Source organism: Erpetoichthys calabaricus, chromosome 8 (assembly GCF_900747795.2).
Source record: "Erpetoichthys calabaricus chromosome 8, fErpCal1.3, whole genome shotgun sequence".
Lineage (NCBI taxonomy): Eukaryota > Metazoa > Chordata > Cladistia > Polypteriformes > Polypteridae > Erpetoichthys > Erpetoichthys calabaricus.
In genome coordinates, this window is record NC_041401.2 from 149483469 (window position 1) to 149498558 (window position 15090).

The window sequence follows — 15090 nt, forward strand, 5'->3', positions numbered from 1 at the left end:
GCTCTAGGCCATTGAAGAGGACACTCAGCACACACTCCTATAATCATTTATTCTGAGTCAATTGACAGTCATCAGCTTAAAAAAACACAGAAAAAAATAATGTGCTTTACAAAAGAATGTAAAATTCACATTTGAAATATACATTGGGAACACTAAACCATTAAGGGCAAAAAATAAAATGTTACGTAATCAGTTCATTTTTAGGTACTAGTTGTTGATTAATAGGAAAATGTGCCTGAAACAAACAGGTCATTCAGCAGGCAAAAATATTAGTTTGTCAAATAAAAGATTTGTTTTATTTTTGAGATCTATTTATTATAAATAACATATCAGGTAACTTGACGAGAAGAAAACATTGTTTCATTTTTAATTTTATCACAAATATTCATGTAACTACTACTGATTTTGCTGAAATACTATTCAAGGGTAATTATATTTAAAATACAAAGAAGTATTATTAATAACAAAGACAGTCATACATATTAAGTTAGTTTTCTAAGATCAAAGAAAAATAAATGAACCAATACCATTATAAAAAGGTAATTTTTATTTATTTAGCAATGCACAAAAATGGTATTGCCAACTGTTGTAAAATTAGATTGCTCAGAAAACAAGGTATTTAGCATGACAAATGCCAGCACTTGCGGGATTTCAGAAAAGAAGAAGATGATCACTCAATCCGGTGACTAACATGTCATAATAACAATTGCTCATTTTAGTAAGGAAAACCCAGTTTCCCCAGACAAATTGTATGTATCACAGTTAAGTGAGAGTTAATGTTTGACATTAAAAATTTTCAGTGCATGAAATAATGTACTCAAATTGAATTTCAGCTATTATTTTATTTTAGTTAATTATGCATTGTTCAGACCATTTTGTGTTATCTAACATTATGATCACTTTATGTACACATTCACAATCAAAGAAAATCTAGCTATTTAGATGTAACATTTAAGCTATACCATCCACCCTTCTATTGATTAAACTAGTTTAATCCAGTTTTATGGTTGCAGGATCCTGAGCCCTTCCTGGCATCTTTAAGGTCCACAGCAGTTTTCAGTTATGCACCTACCTACACCCAGTTGCACTAGGTCAATTTAAAGTTGCCACTTTATTATTGCAAGACATGTTTGAAATGTGTGAGGAAAACTTGAGTACCTTAAGAAAAAATCCATAGAAATTCCACCATAGTTTATTGATCCTGTACGACAGCAGCCTTAATAACCAGCACTATGGAGCCCTTTATAACACTAGGTTTAGTGGCACACTGGTTTCACTTAATTCCTCAAGAATCCAAGGGAAGTTCCATCATATTTTATGTGGGTCTGGACATTGCCCCTCATGACTTTATGACTTTTCTCTAGGGAATCTAGTTTCCAGTGAGTGTGGGTGTGCGCTTTAGATTGGCACCCCATTCAGGATTGGTGAGACCCTCAAAACTGCAATTTAGATAAATGGTTTGATGATGGATTTATAGATGTACTCAGCAGTAGCAAACTAGCACTCAGAAATCATACAGAGGTATCTAGGCATCGTGACTAGTGAGGTAGAGTGCTATTAACTATTTTTGAAGGTAACCTGTACAACTCAAAGTTCCTCTATTGCACCAATGCAATTGTAACTCTCGTCAGCAAAAGTACAAGCTAATGTAAGATTTAAAATGCAATTCGATGGCAAACAGTTCACATATCCAGGATTCAAAAATACCATTGTGCAAAAATAGCAATGTGGATGCTGAGCAATCACAAGTAATCCTGCTAACAGATGATGACTCAGATAAACAGATAAATCTTCCAGAACCTTTTAAAACTTTCTAGACAGACAGACAGACAGACAGACAGACAGACAGACAGACAGACAGACAGACAGACAGACAGACAGACAGATAGATAGATAGATAGATAGATAGATAGATAGATAGATAGATAGATAGATAGATAGATAGATAGATAGATAGATAGATGACTTTCTAAAATGTCTCTGGGAATGAATTTTCAAATAAATCTGTCCATGATTCAAAAATAACAAGAGTAAAGGACAAATAGATCAGTTTGTTAAAATACAAATGTTATGTGACATAAATAGTGCTTAGAGATCCTGAGACAGTACTGTTCCTTATAAGCAGGGAGCTTCAAGGTAATGTCCATCCCGAAAAGTTTTATTTCCTCTGCATATTTTTTAAATGAATTACAAGTGGTTGAATAACTTGTCCATGAAGTTTATTTGTGTTCTGTAATTCTCCACGTATATTTCAATGTTTTCTCTGGTTAACCCATTTCATACTGTTAAGTGGTCTGGGTCTATCCCAGCAGCACTGGGTGCAAAGCAGGGACCAGTCCTTGTTTACTACTGTGTAATTTTTCACTTTGCATATTCTTTATTTTATTTTAGGAGATTACTTTGAAAAGATGTGGTCTGGCAGGGAGAACTCAGAAATCAAAGGTAATAAGCACTGTTTTTATAATATATTCTGTCTCATTAAGAAATGATATTCATTAGTCAGAATATGTTGAAGTCTAGTTGAAATATCTGAAACTTAATTTGAAATTGCTGACATCTTTCATTAATGTACTATTAGTTTTTGGAGAAACACTTCTCAGGGCTGAATAACTTAGACTGAACCTTAACTCTGAGCATAAGAGTCCAAAATAGAAACTGTTATACTAAAGAAAATCTAAAAATACTCTGGGCTGAATTTGGGTACTTTGTGTCTTGCCTATAATATAGCAAGCAAACATATAAAAACAGACTTGATGACCATTATCTGAGTTTATACTGTACAGGTCATTTGCTACATCTCTGCTCCAGGGTCAGTTCTTCTATTCAGCTTTCTATGATTCTGAGCTACTGTTCTCTGTGACATTAACTCTGGGGGTGTTTTTAAATCCAGATGCCCTCTCTTACACCAACTTCCTCTTCTTCTATGCCAAGCAACATAATCGTGATGTTATTTTAACCACAGGTCACAAAGATAAAGTCAAGGTAAACAAATATAAACAAAGAGACTGGATACCCTGTTGTTAAAAAGCAAATATTGTGTATTGGAGCACTGTTGTTAATAGTTATCAGTCAGGAAAAACACACTGTTATATAATTATAGATGAATTAAAATTGTTAACCCTAACCCTACCCCTAACCCTAATTTAAGAAAGATGTTTTCTATTGAACTGCATCAGGGCTGGTAATGAATAAATACCTGTGTAATAATGCAAACATTTGAAGACAAGTACAGAAAAGTGCTTTAATATGATGAATTGCTCCAATGCCATAAATGCCAAAAGGGACTCTGCTCTGTTGGGCCCTTGAGCAAGGCCCTTAACCTGCAATTGCTGAGCGCTTTGAGTAGTGAGAAAAGCGCTATATAAATGCAAAGAAGTATTAATTAATGAACCATCCGATGTTTAGTCACCTCTACCAAAGAATGAGCTTTTATTGCCTTAGTAAAGACTACCACACAAGGTGTCAGATGGACACAAACAAAGCAGTGCCTTCTGCCATTATCCTTATACATAAAAGTCCATAAAGCAAAATAAACATCATTAAACTTTAAGAGAGCAAGATGGAAGGTCTATATGTCTAATATGACAAAGAAACCTCAGAAGTTGTCATTCTTTCTGACAGAAGGTCTATATGTCTAATATGACAAAGAAACCTCAGAAGGTATAATTCTTTCTGAAATTTTAAAACAAGTCCACAGTGTATCAGGAAGCACCTTATCAAGAGATTGTTTATTTTAAATGCTTTGACCTTCTCAATCAGCTCTTCTCTTCAAGAAGTAATTAGACAGATTAGTGTGCATTGGTGTTATAATCAACAAATGCCATTTCAAATTACTCTTCTGTGCTAAAAACATGAAGCACTGAAGTTTTGGCTTGTCATTCTCTGTTCACTTTCCTTCAATTTGGTTTCTTTGCCTTCAAGTTCTGAGATGCATTAAACATAGCATATTGACCACAGAGTCATCTTGTACTCCATTCATACTGTTATTAATTAGACTGATGCTTTCATCCAAGTCAACTTACAACATTTGAATACAGGCAAGTGAAGTGATTTGCTCATGGTCAAACAGTGTCAGAAGCAGGATTTGAACTCACAATCTAACGGTTTGATGTCTAAAGCCTTAACCACTACACCACACTGCCTGTTTAAACAATCAACACTATGGTAATTTTCATGCAAGGACCATCTTTTTAATTAATAAATGTTTTTTTTAGAATGATTATTGCTATTTTCTTTATATTTCTATGTTTGTATGATCTTCACCAAATGAAATTCATTGTCCATGTCTTGTTGAAGGCTGTTTCCTGCCTTGTGCCTAATGCATCTAGAATAGGCTATGGCACCATTTATCTATCAAATCAATTAAGCAGATCTGACAAAGTTATGTTATGTTATGATGGCCAAATAAAATTCCATAAACAGGTGATATTATGTAAAAACATCTTTAGTGTCAAGCAGACAAGGAATCATTGAGGCCTAATCCGTTCAGAATTCTCAAAAGCATTGATAAAAATGATCCAATAGAAAACTGTTGACCATATAGTGAACTGTGTGCTAGAGGACATGAGTTTATATTACGGAGAAATGTATTTAAGACTACTTGCGGTGGGTTGGCACCCAGCCCAGGATTGGTTCCTGCCTTGTGCCCTGTGTTGGCTGGGATTGGCTCCAGCAGACCACCGTGACCCTGTGTTCGGATTCAGCGGGTTGGAAAATGGATGGATGGATGGATGTATTTAAGGCTGAAACCAGATTGCATTTAATCAAAGAATTTACAAACTCTGGAAGAATTTACCAAGTCATGTAGTTGAAGTAGAAACCTTAACAACTTTGAAAAATTATGTAGATTAGATATTGGAACGACTTAGCTATTAGCAAATGAAACAAGCTTGATGAACTGAAAGGTTTCCTGTTATTTGTCTACCTTCTTATATCCTCATATTATAATACAGCAAAGACGGTTAATAGACACTGAGATTCATTTGTGAATGTAATGAGAAATAGAGCTTTACATTCTCTTGTGGTTGATATTTTACAAAGAAATCTCTGGTTAATTGATGAACAAAAACCCTTGGTTGATTCATCTCTAGCTAGCTTCAGATATTCAACTACTCTAGTTCTAAAGTATTCTTCAACATGTGGGAGAGCTTAACTTTAAAGAATCCTCTTCTTTGAAACCAATGACTGTGCAATTTGAGTATACAGTACCTTAGCTCCATCAGCATCCCAAACATTCCTTGACTCATCTTACAGGTATATTACACTAGTATTTGCATAGTAAGTGGAAAACATTCAGCTCAAACACAAATTGATCAAATCTGGAACTTATTTAGTAATTATTATCAAATCAATCAGTTATTCTTTCAATTTAATTTGAACCTTCTTATTTCAATTCAGGGTCATAAGAGACAAGGGAATATTTAATGCAGCATGGGGACAAGATAATAACCAATCCTGTACAGTACACACACATGCTCATTCACACTGATTTAGGATTTATCCCAATAATTCTTATTAATCTTACTTTTGTGCCACTATCTTACTATAATACATCTATGTACATCCATAACCTTGAAGGTCTACACAAGCTTCTAAAACTCTTGCTTGCTCAGAAGAAAACATTTTAATCTTTATGTTTTTGATGCAGTGTTTTAGTTGCAACAGCGTTTGTCTTACAGAACCTTAAAAAACATCCCATAAATGGGACTGTTTATTTTGTCAACATCAACATAACAAGTAGGACAAAAAGACTGAGCACACACTTTATGACAGACTCATGAAAGCAAATGGCTTTTTTTGTTTAAGGGAATACTGCATTGTATATCCAGTTTGTTCATCATCTTCTTAGGTACATCTGATCTTATGTGCATCTTTATGAGCCATGTCAGTATTGAGCACATTACTGGCCTTTTAATGGAATTTGTTTACTGACCAACTATGAATCTGCCAAGACTATTAGGTTTGTCCATTCAGAATATTTTCATCTTCTAAACTATCTACTTTGTAATACTTAGTTATATACTAACAAGTTTATATTTATCTACATGTTGCCTAATGTGAGTTAATTTCTAAACCTTTAATAGTATTTAATATTTATATTGTTTTGCATGTCTAAACAAACTGTTCAATATCCTGTATTTCTAGAGTTTCTTTTTGTCAATGTGCTGTAAATGAGCTTCAAAAATGTTAAGTGTTAAATTCTAATTTTCTGAAAAAACTATATTTCTGGAGTGTTTTGCCATTTATCAAGTATAAAAACATCAATCTTACTTCTGAAATGTCTTATTATAGTTAGGATTGCTGGGTCTCATACCCATAGTTGTCATGACTAAAACCCTCACTGAAAAAACAAGGCTTCAGTGGTGCAAGTTTAAAATATCAATTAAAAATACAGCATGGCCTTAGAGTGTGGGAAGAAGTTGGAGCCATTAGCGGAAGATCACGAGAAAATTACAATAAATGAAAATTCTTGATTATACCTAAATAGGGGGTTTCAAAACCTATATAAAAAGAGCAAAAATTAATGCACACTTTAAAAAGAAGAGGGCAAAGTATGTCTTCCAAGTTTAGCATGAATGGGTATCTTTGACAGACTTCTTATTTGATTTTTGAGATTCATTCCATTATGACTGCACAGTACCGTTGTCTAAACTTCAAAGCCTAATGTATTCTAAACTTAATCATATTTAAAAAAACTAGATATGCTAATATGCTTTCTGTTTAAGTTACTTTACTGATTTTAAACAATATGTGTATTTCAAAAGTTTGCATAAAAATAAAAAAGCAAAATTTAGCTTGAATATTTTAAACAGAAACCTATACCTCCCTTTAGGTAGCTCTGTGATTAAAGCATGTCATAGTGATTGACCAGTACCATCCATCCATCCATTATCCAACCCGTTATATCCTAACTACAGGGTCACAGGGGTCTGTTGGAGCCAATCCCAGCCAACACAGGGCTCAAGGAAGGAAACAAACCCCAGACAGGGCACCAAACAAACACTAGGGACAATTTAGAATCACCAATGCACCTAACCTGCATGTCTTTGGACTGTGGGAGGAAACCGGAGCACCCGAAGGAAACCCACGCAGACATGGGGAGAACATGCAAACTCCACACAGGGAGGACCCGGGAAGCAAACTCGGGTCTCCTAAATGTGAGGCAACAGCGCTACCCACTGCGCCACCGTGCCGCCTTGACCAGTACCTCTAAATGCTTTGTTGATTTTGATGACAATTTTGGAGTATATCATGTGACACTTAAGATATCTTTTTCATTAGATCAAAGGCAGATTTCCCTTTTTAAATGTGCCTAAAAATCAAATATTGGCCAAAGGAATGTATCCCTTTAAGGTTCAAAGAGTGCTGAAGTTTATTTCATTTGGAAACAATCTTGGATGTGTACACAAATGCGCACATCCATGTGCACCTCACTACACACAAACACCTGTTCAAACTATTGTTGGGATATGGGAAGAAAATTAAATACCTGGTGGTAATTGATGAAGACAGCGGCAAGATCAATTTCAAAATGAAACAGCTACTCGAGCATTTGACTTGTGACACTGATTTTATGAAGGCAGGAATAATTCATTATTGTTACAATACAACTTACAACATTATAAGACTCACAATAGAAAGAAATGAAGGAGATCTATCTATTTGTATAGAAGCAATATAAAATACTCCGTGCAACAATTTGTAAATTTTCTGCACTGAGCACAAACTTTCAAACAACACTCTTAAACACACACTATTTTTCTTTCTTGTTTTAGGGAATATTCACCAACATTATTTACTATACAGTAGTACAGCAGTAAGCAATTTATACTTAATTTACATGGGGCCTCCAAGAGGCATATAACAGCAGAATATTTAAGAGAAACAGATACTTAGTTTTTAAAGCCAAGAGTTACTAGAATGAATTGTTTACTTTGAAAGTTAATGCTTCAGATCTTTAGTGAAGTTGCATTTTAATAATGGAGGTAAAAAGGTAAATAAGAATAAAGATAAAATAAACAAAAACTGTGTTAATCTGAATTTTCATCCAACCATTTTTCAATAGAATTATTCTAATCAGAATTGCATGGATTGTGAGCCAAGAAGATCTGGTTAGTTGTTCGTAGAGTTCATATTTCATACTGAACGAACAAAACACATGAATACATTTGAACAAAATTTAAGACATCTCAAAATACATTTTAATAAATCTACTATTATTCTAAAGGTAAATGTAAGATTTTTTTATTTAGAAGGCAGGAACTATTTATGCTGTCTTTTGTTTTCATACAAAGGTCTCAGTTTACCAGTTTAAAATGTTAATAGCATTTTTTTCTCAATGATATGGTCAAACACAGAAAACAGTCTTTACTAAAGGCCTTTTTTGTTATAGTGGTTGGGATGTTTTTGATTTTCTTTCCACAGAATAATAGGTTTATTTTAACCAAGCTATGTAATATATGATAATAGATGAATACAGAGAACAAAGAGTATGTGAAGTGTTTATTTATTTTGAAGATAGAAGTCTGCTATAATTATGCTGGTGAAGTAGACATTCAAAGAACAGCTGTGTCTTGCAGATGATTAAGCAGATTGGCAGATTTCTAGTAGTGTCCCACCAAGAGCTCCAAAAAGAAATATTCTTTTGTTGTTTTTTATTTTGTATTACTTTGATTCAAAGGTTAACAAGAGTAGAAAGTTACAGACTTAACCATTGACATTCTATATAAAAAGACTTAATATCCAATTTTTTATGTTAACACACCAAGTTCCTTTTCAAATTCATAAATATATTAAGGTACAGCTATTTTACTGATTACATTTTTCACTCAAACTTTGCAAATTGTAAATAAAAAAGCAAAAATTACTTTTCTTAGATTTCAAGGGCTAATCTGGATTGCTCAAATCTTTCAATTGCTATATTCATTTTTTTTTCAAAAACTGAAATAAAAACTTGATTGCCATGTAAAATAGTTACTTTGAGTTGTGATTTTGTTTTACATATAACAACACTAGCAATATCAAATCATAGTTATACAATATCTAATATAACTATAATATTGAATGTAGAAATAATAAAAGAAAATGCAGTGCATTAAATACATTTATAATATGTAGTCAATATTGCAACTTGGAAGGCCACACTTACGTATCTTAGTTTGCACATGCCATAAAATTAAAATTAAATTTGGCCACTTACAAAGTGAACTTATTCCTTGCGTTGGTGAAACAAACACAATTAATGAACTGAACTTCTTTATATTGCATACAGTGAATTCATATTTTATGATTTGATGTTCAGCTTAATTTTAAAAATAATAATATAGCTTTCATAATGTGATCTTTTGTTTACATTCCCTAGTTGAGCGAGACACCATGGCTGATTTCTGTGTACTTGGTCAACGTCCTACTCACCTCACAAGCCTTAACCAGCTGGCATCTCTAAGTGCAGGAGGGGTAAAAAGTGGAGGAGCGGAGCCACAACCACAACCACCACAACAGTTATCACCTCATAACCAGATGCACCACAGCCCTCCACTCCGCAGTCAAGTGCCCCCTGGTGCTACCTTGCAGCCACTCATGAACCCTGGAGCCTTACTTTCTCCTCAGCTCAATCCACAGCTGGTACGCCAGCAACTGGCCATGGCACATCTCATTAACCAACAACTTGCTGTTAGCCGCCTGCTTGCCCACCAACACCCACAAGCCATCAATCAACAGTTCCTGAACCACCCACCCATTCCAAGACCAACCAAGCCCAGCGAGCAAGGTGGCAACCCTGGTGCTGTGGAAGTGTCACCTGATATCTACCAGCAAGTGCGTGATGAACTGAAAAGGGCGAGTGTCTCACAGGCAGTATTTGCAAGAGTAGCCTTCAATCGTACACAGGTAAACAAACTCTTCCTTTCTGCTTGCTTTGAATTAAACATCATTATAATTGTATACTTGTGTTTTTAAAATCATAACTGGAATATATGCAATTGATGGTATTTGTTGATTGTGTGTGAAAAAAACCTTTATTGTAACAGTAAGTTAAACAGTGAATCTTGTATATTGAGCAGTAAAAGGAATAGGCTCATGAAATCAAATGTAAATACAATGTAAGTAATACAGGAAGATTATTTGCAGTATGTAAGTTTTATGTGCCGGTATACTAGGTGCACCTTACATAGTTAAGAGGTTAATTACCACATGTACTGAATATTATAAACTTTAAGTGGTATGTATGTTGACCTGTTCTCTCTCTAGGCTATTTCTAATAAATTACATTCTTAGGTACAAGTACAGTAAGAAATCTGTAGGATAAGTTCTCTTCTTCTTCTAAGTAAGTCTTAGCATTATGAAATCTTTGACACCTCATCTTCAGGTGTTAGAGTAGGTTCAAAAGAATTTATCTCCTAAAGGATTCTCATGGCTTCATTTCCTTGACATTACCATCAACTAAACAGAGTAGCTTGCTCACTAAGGAATGCATTCATTTAACTGTCTTCTTGAATTATAGTTATTGCCATAGCTTTTCATGGTTCCTGAATATTGCCCTTTAACAGCAATTTTTCCTCTGAGGCTATAAACCGCACAAATAAAACTTATGACAAGAACAAACCAAACCCTTCAGTTCATCCATTTTTATTAAATGTTTCTAAGGCATAACCAAAGCTAGAGTGAAATGTCACTTATGCATCTACAAATAGCACAATACTTGGCAGTTTATTTAAAAAAACTGCTTTCTAGCAAAACACTGCAATTAACTAAGTTCTCATCCACAGTATCTATTTTATAAATATGAATAACCCATCACTGGCTCCACTTGGTCTTTGTTTGAGCAGAAAGTTTACTTTCCTAGTGGCTGCCCTCCAATGGGTGTCGTGAGCCTTTTGCATAGATTTAGGTCATTTGTGTATGTTTTCTGTATAATTCATTTTGTTTTTCCTTACTTTCAAAATGAATGACATCATTTCATTTACATTATAAAAATAACTTTTAGTTTATCTTATTTAACACATTATTATTTATTCATGTTTATTCATGACCTTCTTGTTTTTGATTGCTTTGATGGTTGTTGCCACATTATTTGCATCAATGTGACATGTGACGTCATGATGTGGATGATATTTAAGATGGCACACAATATTCAAGTTTTCGAATTACAGTCAAAACAAATTAGTTAGGAAAAGGAAATCTAGTTACATTCAAGACCTCTGCTTTAAACATTTTTGACTATGATTTTTGTTTCTCGTTTTGCTTTAGTTAGTTTTTCTGTTTTTTGACTTCTGAATATAAATCTATATAACTTTTCTTTTGCTTAGCCACTTGTTGTTTTTGTCTGTTCGTTTAACGATCTTGTGCTGTTGAAGGCTAAAATTCATTTTGTAATTTTTTTTTATTATTTAATTTTTCATTTTTTATTTATGTGTAAAGACATTTTTATGACTTCATCACAGCACCATTTTGTTTTGGCCCTCATTTACAGTGGCTGGATTTCTGTGCCTTTGTCTTTCATACCTTTAGCCATGTTGTGTACGGCTATTATACCCTTTGCCAGTGACATGACAAGAAATCATGTGACATATTACAACTTTGCACTCCATCTATACTGTATAACAGGAGGACTACCATGGCTGCTGGTTTTCATTCTAACCATTTTATTAATTACTGCCTTGTTTTTGCTGCTAATTAATGCTTTTTTGTAATTAACTTGCTATTTAAGACTCAGACCCCTCAATTATTTCTTTTTTCCTTATTGTCCAGTCAAAAAATAATGAGATACAAAACGAACCAACATGTGACTGTTTCCATCATACAATATCTGAAAATAAAGAATTTTTTATAATGTTAATGTGTTCAGGTCCATAAAACATTTTGACAGTACTCTTAGAAAAAAGAAACTCAGCAACTTTGGAAATGCTTGCTGTGGCAGAATGAGAGCACCATCAATACATGAAATTAAATAACGGGCTTAATTTACAACAGGAATCAGCTTCAAATTAAGAAACTGGTTGGAATGAAATTGGTTGGAGTTTGAGGCCTTGACTTAGCTGGTCACCAGTTGGCTCACTTCACTAAAACACAAGTCAAATGAAATGGAGGGAAAAGCAGAAGTTAGTTACTGATGAAGAAATAATCAGAAAGGCAAATCTGCAGCCACAGTAGTCCTCCCAGATTAGAGTTGCTGTATAAGATGACAACATGCATCTTTGGTAATCCTAGCTTTGGGATATTTCTGGAAAGATGTCTTGCAGCAGCTTTACATTTATAACCTCCTTTGGTTAGTCCTATTTTTCTCCTCGTGTGATTCAGACCTTTTGCTATATATTTTTTTGCTGTTTCTTTTTCTGATGCTTGTTTTTTTAACTACGTTTTGTTGGGGCTCCTTGCCCTTTTCATCCCCTGGTTAAAAAAAAAAAACTCTCCATTTTGTGAACAAATACATTTCCTAGAAATTTCGTAACACTTGATCAAAATCTCTTCAAATCAATTAGATCTTAAGCATTTACTATTCCTTACAGTTTGGCCACAATATTAGATACCAAGATAAAATTAATAACTTTACCCAAGATGCCGTCTATTAAAGAAAATAAAGTAAAAAAAAAAAGTAAGGAGAGTTGGGGCTCCTGGTGTGACAATCCTTTAATTTGGTGCATTGCTGAATAGGCTTGTGGGTGCTTTATCACACCATACAACAATGATGATTGCACTTAGTAATGAGGTGTATAACAGATATATTTGTATGGTGAAAAATGTGAATTGCTGGAATGAAGGCCCCTTTATGGTGAAGGAAAGGTACTAAAGTACTTTAAGGACACTGGTCTTTAGAATTACTTTTGTATTTCCTTTATTTGATGCCTGCAAACTAAGCTGAACAACTAATGAACTGTGTGAAGATTATTTTTGTTGACTGTTGTGCCTCTGACTAATTTGTCTGTTCTATGAAAGCTGTAATGTATATGGCTAAGGCTCCTAAAAGAATTTATCTCTCTTAATTGAAAATGCCTCTTGTTCCAATTGCATAATATCAGTTCAGTACAAGTTATGCTTCTAGTGAATGCTTTTACAAACTATGAAAAGAAGATACTTTATTGTAAAGGTAAAATTTAGTGTCTTTGGGGTACTGTTTAAAATAATATTTTATTAGTGCATAACGTATTGTAGGTTCTGAACTTTATACAGTATGAACACTAATAATGAAAGTAGCAGCAGAGTTTCATTTTGAATACAGTTTCCAAAATTGCCCCCTAAATTTGTTTTGCATGGAATTTCTCAAATATGAAACACAGAACTCACTAAAATTAGGTTTTCTGGGTTTTAAAAGATTTTGTGATGGAAAGCAAGGAATATTGTTTCCACAGTCAAAACGGCTGTCTCCTTCCTCGCCCGCTCTTCAGCATTGCCCCAATCTTCTACAGTTTCTTCACTGTGGGACCTTGCACTCTCACCTACCTTGTGCACTGCTTTTGCGTACATTCATTCTGCCAGTTCTGCTTCGAACTGCTCATTTGGAGCCAAGGGTAACCCTATTTGCACTTACTTTCTCCAACTACATAACCCAATCCAAGCCAGCATCTATCTAGAGGCTCATCTGTGGCTACACACCCAGAGTATTGGATTTCAGCAACAAAAAGCTGTCTTTGTAGTATTTACAGGTGAGTGACCTTTAGCCATGCCTCACTTTTGAAACTCTGCCCCAGAATACGTTTTGCTATAGAAAAAAAGATTGTACATGAGATGAAAATATATGTGTTAATGGTGTGAATTTTGTTTGTGGTGAAATATACCATTTGTTTCATAAATTGTTCTGCAATGTGAAACTCTTAGGTTTCACTGTGAATTTAATTTCAAGTCAATCATTTTGCTTATCAATGATGAATACAATCAGTACAAAGCACTAGGTAAAAGAAAAAATGAAAAGCCATCAAAAACTGGAGTGTGTTATAAGAGCTCACTCATTTCTTATTTAGTTTTTGAGACTTATTTTACTTTTATTATTTTGTTGTGTGTTGATAAGTTCAGTATTATATGCATTGTTGACAGACAATGTTAAATTGTTACACTTATTTTCAGTTCAGCTTCAGATCAAATCAGAATGTGTATCACTTTCACATTTGCTGTTTAAAAATGTGTTCAATACAACATTAAGACACAATTATACAATTTTATATCAAATATGTCATGGTGAAAATATGTTGATTAGAGTAGAGCTGCTGATCTATATTGCTTGCACTATGGTTCGAAGATATTGATCATTAATGTTAGAGTAAGGGTGCAAAACAATTGTTTAGAACATTTCAGTTTATATTATATGCACACATTTCTGTCAGGTCAGGTAAGGCAGGTATTATATCAATTATGCCATATTTTGTAAACATAGGACAGTATTTCAGACGTAACATAGATATCTCATTCCTTACACAGATAATGTTGTTTTACATTTGCTTTGTTAATTACTTAGGATACAGCAATACTGTCAAATGTTTTATCACTTTCATTTAATAATGTAGGGAATAAACATAAAATAGAGATGTTTTGATAAGCGTTGCTCAAGATAACAAGAATGCAGGTATCATTAACTTTAATCTTAAATAGGATTTATGAGAATTCTTTAGTTTGATTAAAGGAGAAAACATGTATCTAATCAAATGTCAATGGCATTGCTGTTTTTCGAATTAATGAAAAAATGTAACTATATTTTACTTTATTATTTGGCTTAAAATAATCTTCAGACTCAATAGCAGTGAAATAATGTAATATCCACAGTTTCTCCACATTTTTCATGAAGTGTTTTTGTTAAGGCTGATTAATAAAGCAACACCACACATGATGCAATATTAGCCTTTCCAAGTTTTTTTTGTATAAAGGACTTTAGTTATATGTGGTTGTTTTCAAACTTCAACAGCTACAGTATGGGTGGCCCAGTTTCTGACAAACTTTTCATGGTTAATTTTTCTACTTCATTTCACTACCATTGCTATCATTTGACTCACCCATCCTGTTGCGCATTGCAAAAGTCTGTTGGAGTTTTACCTGCATCTGTTTTTTCACAAAGGAGACTCCTTTCTCATTCCAGATTATACTCACCCCCCACTCAGTTCTTGC

General features: G+C 33.9%; 1 protein-coding gene across 5 annotated transcripts in view; it reads left to right on the plus strand.

Annotated features, from left to right (window-relative positions):
* Positions 1-15090, plus strand: part of satb2 (SATB homeobox 2) — a 223698-nt gene that overhangs the window by 131597 nt on the left and 77011 nt on the right. For all 5 annotated transcript variants that reach the window (XM_051930522.1, XM_051930521.1, XM_028807591.2 and 2 more), the window contains 2 exons: positions 2392-2442; positions 9362-9888. In XM_051930522.1, coding sequence (XP_051786482.1) covers positions 2392-2442; positions 9362-9888 — 578 coding nt within the window. The remainder of the gene's footprint in view (positions 1-2391; positions 2443-9361; positions 9889-15090) is intronic.